Raw genomic sequence first — 7637 nt, forward strand, 5'->3', positions numbered from 1 at the left:
CTGGTCTCCTGATGATTGATGGGCCGCAGGTGAGGTCGTCAGCTCAGCTCCAGGAGACCTAGGGCGCCCTCTGCTGGAGGAAGGTGGACAGACCTCCAGATCCCAACACCATAATGCTGAAGGCTGTCAGTATTAAGCACAGTAGTACAGAGGTCCTCTACTATCTTTTAATGTTCTTACTGTTAAAACTGCTACAGATGAAAGGATAGGAGCTAGGAGCAATAATTTGGAAAATTTTGAATCAGCTTATTAGCAGAGATATTCTGAGTCATTTCCATAGTAACCAAATATACTCTAAGTGAGCCAGCTTTAATGAACTCAAATTACAATAAAATAAGCCAGACTTGGCCACCTAAGGCAGACTAACAAACTAAGCCAGTTTTATGAAACACCCCTCTAGTAATGTTTGTCTTACATAGGGTCTATATAGGGTCTACATCCCTATATAACTATTTGTTTTGTTTTTTAATTTAAACATGAACACTTATAGCTGTTTAGACACGCCTACACACTCTTTCACTCATTGTTTCCAGGAAGAGGGTGGTCTTTATTCAGCAGCAGCTCCTCCAGCAGAGCATGATCAGTGGTCAGACCAGTGAGAGCTACAATGATGGAAACATGTCTTCATTATCTGCTCTGTAAGTAAAGAACCTGTGTTTAAAGTAATTTATTCATCTGCTGAAGGCTAAAAAATTCACCATAATTTAACATTGTCTTATGTTTTATATAAAATGTAATAGCATTCTTGAAAAAATACTTGAATGTGGTTTACCAAAGTGCTGATAAAGAGTAATTTCAGCTTTAAAATGTTTGTCCTGTGAATAAATATCATACCTTTGGGACTGTCAAAGTCTGATGTACAATTGTATGAAAATATTTCCATATAAGTTATATCAGATATAACCAATAAATGTGAATTCTTTTCAGTTCTGACTTCACTGGTTTGCCTCATAACTGATGCAGGTTGGTTCATTTCTACCAGAATCAAAACTCTTCAGACAGAATAAAGGATTTTAATATTAGAGATGGAGAATAAACATTAGAAAACTTTTATTCCTTCCAGCTGCTCTGACTGTGAGTCCCAGCAGATCTCAGTTCTTTGAGTTAGACTCTGTGTCTCTGAGCTGTGAGGAGAACAACAGCTCTGCTGGATGGACTGTATGGAGGAACACAACCAGAGGAACCAGGACTCAGTGTGGAAAGGAATGGGGGAAACTAGCTGGATCTACCTGTATCATCAGTAATGTTTTAGAAAGAGACAGTGGAGTTTACTGGTGTTGGTCGTCCAGAGAGGGAGCAGCCAGCAGCAGCATCCAGCTCACTGTCACTGGTAAGATCAGACTGTGGAGTTAGTGTTGATGAAGCTGTGTGGAAATGGATGAAATGCTGTAGTTTGTCTCTGTGTTGAGGTGGATCAGTGATCCTGCAGAGTCCTGTCCTCCCTGTGATGGAGGGAGATGACGTCACTCTGAGCTGTCTAACAAAAACCACTCCCTCCAACCTCCCAGCTGATTTCTATAAAGATGGCTCCCTCATCAGGACTGAGTCCAAAGGTCACATGACCCTCCACCATGTGACCAGCTCTGATGAAGGCCTCTACAGGTGTAACATCAGTGGTCATGGAGAGTCTCCATCCAGCTGGATCTCTGTTGAAGGTCAGGATCAAATCCTTCAGTTCTCTGAGTCCTATTATCTATCTGACACATATTTAATAAATCTTTGTGTTTCAGAGAAACCAGCCCCCCCTCCCCCTGAAACCACTGGACCTCCTCCTCTGTCTAAATATGTGCTGCCATCTATTGCCTGTGTCTGGGTTGTGGTTTTCCTTCTGCTGCTGGTTCTACTGGTGAGACGAAGATGGAAGAGGAAACCTGACAGTAAGAGATTCACAAAAGGTCAGCTTTATTTTATGCAACATTTTTAAATATATATTTTAAGTAGATGGCTGTAGGTCTACCATTCTATGATGGATTTTAAAATTAAACACTGCCATCAGTAATTTTTTCTGTATTGAAGAAGGTTTAAATTGATCTATTTTATTCCAGTTAAAGAAAATGAAGAAGGAGAGGACAATATAACCTACAGTGATATTAGGATAACTGAGCATCAACGGAAAAAAGAATCAAGTAAAGGTAACTTGGTTTATGTTTATGTTGTTATCTCTAGCTGTCAACGGGCAGGAGGCAGGCTACACTCTGGACACTTGCCAGTCTATTGCAAGTTGTTCTTATATTAACACTACAATTAGAAAAAAAATCAATTTTAATATTTACATAAAAATACTAATATTAAATTGGACATGAACAGAAACCATGCTTTTTTCAGAACTATGTTATCTGCTTTATGGGGAAGAAGGGAATGTTTTGTGTCTCTGCAACCATCAAGCAGTTTTCTATAAAATTAGTGATAAAGAACAACTGCTCAACTCATTCAATATTCTGCAGAAATAGAACCAGTTTAGACAACATACAAGTATGAATATGTGTGTAGACTTATTAGCGAGGGATTTGTAAAAATCTAGTGTGTCTTATCACAATGTTTTGTGGTACTATCATCATAATAATCAAACTGGGGGGGAAAACACTCGTCATTAATCTTTCAACTTGTTCTTAGGTAGCTGCATAGCTGTGACTACATGCCACAGCAATCTTAGCCTCACAATCACAAACACTACTCTTGTTTAATCTTCTTCACGACACCAATATCACTAACCATACTGTGGAAACTGCATTCAGTCATATTCTTCACCTTTGCTAACGCCCAAATTGAAAATATAAAAGAAAAGAAAACTAAGTCAAAATTCATCCCTTTTTTTTTTTTTATAGATAATCACTATCTCTAACTTATAACTTATTGTTTATATGAATACCGGTAATTAAAAGTGTAACCATGACTTGAAATTGATCATACTAACGAAAAACGATACAATAAATACCAACCAGTACTGTGTGATCAGTTTATATTGGCCCTGAACTGATTTTTACATTTATCAATTTGCGGGCACCCCTTAGTGCACATTGGTTCCTGCATGGTCACCCATATGAAGATATTCTGGCTCTGCTACTGTGTACTAATGAATCGGCGAATTCAAGAAAGGAGGGCTGGTATTGGATAAGAGTTTACAATTTATAAAAGATGGCATTTTTGAAAATTGTTTTCAGCCATATTTTCACTGCCTCTTGTACAGACTGGTATTTAGATAAAGATAAGAAAAGGGGAACCTAGAATCAGAAACCCACCAAGTATACAGTAAACCTCCAAAATAATCTCCCTAAGAAGCATCATAAACTACAGAACTAAAATGGGCCATAAGGTTATTAAAAGGTAAAAAAAAATAAAAAATTGAACCTGAAAAATGAGTTTGCTCAAAAGGAAAAAATTGAGCCTGACAAAAAATATTTACCCCCCTCAAAAAAAAAAAATTATAATAATAATAATAATAATAGCACTATAAAAAGCAAAAAAAAAAAAAAAAAAAAACATTTGGAACTTATAACGCATTTTGCATTTGACAGTAAAAGATGTGAAACTTGGAAACAATATTACTTTTCAGTTGTTTTTCTTTTTTAGTTTCAAACTTCTGGCCTTGTGTTTGCGTGGTGGATGGGTCGTCTTATCACTGCGGTGTGATGATGACTGAAAGCTCAACACAGTAAATGAGCAACCTATTCCCGGCAGTTGCATCCAGGTACACTGGGAACTGGAATTATCTGTAAGACATTATTAATGGTATTGTCCTGTGACAGACCTGTCCAGGGTGTACTAAATGTATCTGCTCCTTATACATGACTGGATCACAAGCAGTAACCGGTCCAGGAGGAGAACCTAGTCATCTCTACCTAGATAGTGTCACCTAATCTTTGCTTAGTAAATAAATTGGCATTCTGGTTGTGATCACAAACATTTCAATATACAAATGTTCCCATCCAGAGTTTTCATTCAGAAAGATCTGATTTATGAGTCTCAACATTTGATGAATTTATTGGCTTCATATATAAACTTTTATCTTAGCTTATTCTCTGTGCATCAGTGTTTTGTTCAGTTTTCAGATTTTTTTATGCTGCACTAACCTAATTAACATCTCATTAACATGACAGTTTTTCCATCGATGATATTTTTTAGTAGATGTCAGAGGTTGGTGGTTTCTACAGGGCTCTCAGTACTGTGGTTTTGCATCATGTGATTCAGTTAACTGCCTCAAGCCACTCTGTGGTTTTCTGCTTTAGTGTTTTAATATAACTCTGAGAACAAACATTCAGACTGAACCACTCGAGCACCACACAGAGACACATTTATTCTAGAATGTATTTAACATTTAAGATTTAAAGTTTAACCAAGAACCAGGGTGGGTGGTGCCAAAGTGCACTAAGTGGCTGGGCCTAGTCTGGGGATGACCATAAAATTAATAGATATCCTAAAAATGTTAACCTGAAAAACACATGATCAATGCTCTCTTTTCCAGCCTCAACTAACCCCTTCTGGTGAAATGTGTAAGTTAGATGGTTCTATCCCTGAATCTGGTTTGTGATTGTTTTAAACAATAGGAAAATTCAGCTGCAATATCTACTATTTAACCCTAATAGGAAAGCAGTTGGACCAATATCTGATACAACATAAAAATGTGAAAACATTGAACAGTTACATTAAAGTGGCACTTTAGGCCTAGTTTTAACAGTTTATTTTCAAAAAGTCCTTTGGGGTTGTTTACAGAGGTTATTTACTCTCGAACATACTGTGAAAAAGTTTATTTTAGATGTTTGCTATATATTCAGCCTGCAGTTGTCCAAACCTTCCTGCCAAATTTGACATAAAAAGTGAACCATGATTATTTTTCTTCTAAATAAATCCAACATTATAGTTCTTGTGAGCAGATTTCAGGTTTTGTGTTTCACTGTGTTCTATTTGATAATGTATGTGATGTTTTAATACAATTTGTGTCTTAGTGTCAGACAGTGATCCAGCTGCCGTCTACTCAGCAGTGAGATCAGAGGACATTCATTATGGACAGATTGCCATCAGAAACAAGAAACAAAGGTCAAAACCAAAAGGTAAAATATCTTTTCTTTTAATCATATTTAACTTATTTTTTACAGACCAATAGGGATTAATAACTTGGATGGACAGTTGTTAAACATCCTAGAATTTTCTCACATGTTTAATCTAAAATAGGGAAATTGTTAAAATCAGCAACACAGAATAAAGCTGACATTATACTATTGTCTAAGAAACGCTTCCAACATCAACACCCCCCCAGAAATGTAATCCCTCCCCAACACTAACATGTAAACAATTCTCCACACATACGACGACGATAGACATCCAGGCTGGGTACATTCCCACTCGCCCCCCCTCCCCTCCCTCCACTAGCAGAGTGCAAACCCATAAAGGGGTAAGCACCTGCCATAAGATATTAATGTCCATGCCCCCTACGAGCTCAGCAGACCCCAAGGCCCCCAGCACACCAGAGGCCCCGGCAGGGCCAGACACCCGGGCATACGCCGACACAGACCCAAATCAACATACCCCACAGCACCCCATGCCCCGCTGGGGCACCCACCCGTGGGCAACACACCCCAGGGACGCCAGACTGCAAGCGTTTTTTAGTTTTGATCTATGAATTTCATTTTATTTGGTTTCTAGATTTTACTTTAGTTTTATGTTTATTTTTTGTTGTGTATATCTGGTATCTATGTCAAACGGACTACAGGACGAGTACATAGGGGCCCACATAAAGGGATGAAAATCCACACTGAATTAGGGGAAGAGTTGATATTTTTGTTCAAAAGCAAATAAAAACACAAGATACGGTTTCATGTGATTTGTGCATTGAAAGAAACTTTAAGGGTTTTTTTATATTTTATAGTGATCAAAAGAAGAAATTAGACCGAACAATTAATATGTTTTACTGTATATTTTATGAAAGTTATGTTAAATTTTCGTAATAAGACAATAATGACAGACTCATCCTGATAGCTCTACCACAGTCTAAATACACTGTAACTGCTGCTGATGATCATTTTCTGAAATCAAACTTTTGTTGGGTCCATTAAAAATAAACCAACAAAATATGAAGATGAAGAAGAAAAACCTTTATAAAATCTGAATACGCAGCTTTCTGATTTTAATGTCAGCCTTTAGTTGAAACATACTGCTGTTCATAGGAATATATTTGTTTTTCTTGTGTGTTTGAAAAGATGCAGATGAAAGCTTTATTGATGTTCTCATCTGAAGGCTTTGAAGTACAGAAACCAAGTCATGACCTCATAAACTGTGGTATTTACCAGCACGTACTGCCCTGAAACAATCAAATATTAAATTATTATTCACAGATTTCTTTCTTTATTATTTCAACAGTTTAATTTAATTAAGTATTTTACAGCAGCTAAAACAGCAGTTTCCTCTTGTTGAGATTAGCAGACTAAAACTGGTCTATTTTCTCACTGAGCTTTGGCCATCTGTGGTCATTGTTTCCATCCGCGCTCTGCAGACGTGTTTATTTTCTACTCTGTGGTGAAATGGGTCAGATTGCACAGGGAGGTGTGAAACTTTCTGGTTTCCAACACGCAGTTTCAAATGACCTCAATGGTTTATATTTAAACTTTACCTGCAGAGGTGTTAGGAACAGAAAAAAAGCAATCAAATTCTCCTCATAAAGCTTATTAACCAAGTCTATTAGTGTTGTTGCTGTTTGTTCTTGCTGTTTTGGTTGCTGAAGGTATTTATTCATGCCTCCATTTATTTGCAGGTAGTGACCCTGTTGCAGTTTATTCATCTGTGAGGACAGAAGATGTCTGTTACGCTCCGATAAATATCAGAGAAAACAGGAACTGAGGTAAATAACTAAATTTATGACGTTGAAAACAAACTCTTTCCTTGTCTAACCTTGGCTTGCTATGTTTACCAGTTGAGGCTGCTGGGTGTACATTTTTAAACTGGAAAAAAGAAAATAATTAAAGCCTTCTACATGCTGGTTCATATAGTCAGAATCTGCAAAAGCTTAATGGCCAAATTATGTTTACTACATACAGATAGAAACAAAAACAGAACAGCACACCCTGCTCTTACATAATGCAAAACTGAGTAATAAGTTAAGATAATAAAGGACAGGTAGGTGATAAATATGTGATGTTTTAATATTCAATTAAAACAAAAAATGTGTTTACAGCATCATAGTGTATGTAAACTGTTACAAGCAAATCAATTCAAGCAAATTAATATGTATATATATATATATATGAATATTTATGGATATATATGTGTATATATATGTATATATACATATGTGTATATTCAATTCAGTTTATTTCTATAGCTCCAATTCACAACACATGTCATCTCAAGGCACTTTACAGTTCAACCAGATCATCCAGTCAAATTGATTCAAAGTTTTCTATCTAAGGAAAATCAGCTGATTGCATTGACTCATTGACTCGAATACAATCCCTCACACTAAGCATGCTTGTAGCGACAGTGGAGAGGAAAAACTCTAGAGGAAGAGAGCAGCCAGTCACAGTCAGGGAAACAGGACCACACTGGAAAACAGGCCGATCTCCAGCATCTATAAACAAGAGTGTTGATGGCAGCAGCACAGCTGATGTTTCTTTCCAGGATGGCGTCACAGCCAAACAGGAAAAGAC

The 7637-nt window shown here is 37.0% G+C and overlaps 1 protein-coding gene across 1 annotated transcript; it reads left to right on the plus strand.

The window, feature by feature from the left end:
• The first annotated feature begins 546 nt into the window (after positions 1 to 546).
• On the plus strand, positions 547 to 5617 carry LOC107097457. The gene is made up of 7 exons (XM_015394606.1): positions 547 to 638; positions 928 to 963; positions 1064 to 1330; positions 1410 to 1655; positions 1731 to 1877; positions 2046 to 2132; positions 5439 to 5617. The coding sequence occupies exons 1-7, from the start codon at positions 608 to 610 to the stop codon at positions 5615 to 5617; spliced, it is 993 nt and encodes a 330-aa protein (XP_015250092.1). The 5' UTR covers positions 547 to 607.
• The last annotated feature ends 2020 nt before the right edge of the window (positions 5618 to 7637 follow it).

The sequence above is a fragment of the Cyprinodon variegatus genome, unplaced genomic scaffold (assembly GCF_000732505.1).
Source record: "Cyprinodon variegatus isolate N-32 unplaced genomic scaffold, C_variegatus-1.0 Scaffold699, whole genome shotgun sequence".
NCBI lineage: Eukaryota > Metazoa > Chordata > Actinopteri > Cyprinodontiformes > Cyprinodontidae > Cyprinodon > Cyprinodon variegatus.

What these genes read in the sequence shown, in the direction of transcription:
- LOC107097457 (XM_015394606.1), top strand. Translation starts at nt 608, where the DNA reads ATGATGGAAACATGTCTTCATTATCTGCTCT. An exon ending in ATGTCTTCATTATCTGCTCT is followed by an intron (nt 639 to 927) that starts GTAAGTAAAGAA and finishes AATTCTTTTCAG; the next exon opens with TTCTGACTTCACTGGTTTGC. An exon ending in CATCCAGCTCACTGTCACTG is followed by an intron (nt 1,331 to 1,409) that starts GTAAGATCAGAC and finishes CTCTGTGTTGAG; the next exon opens with GTGGATCAGTGATCCTGCAG.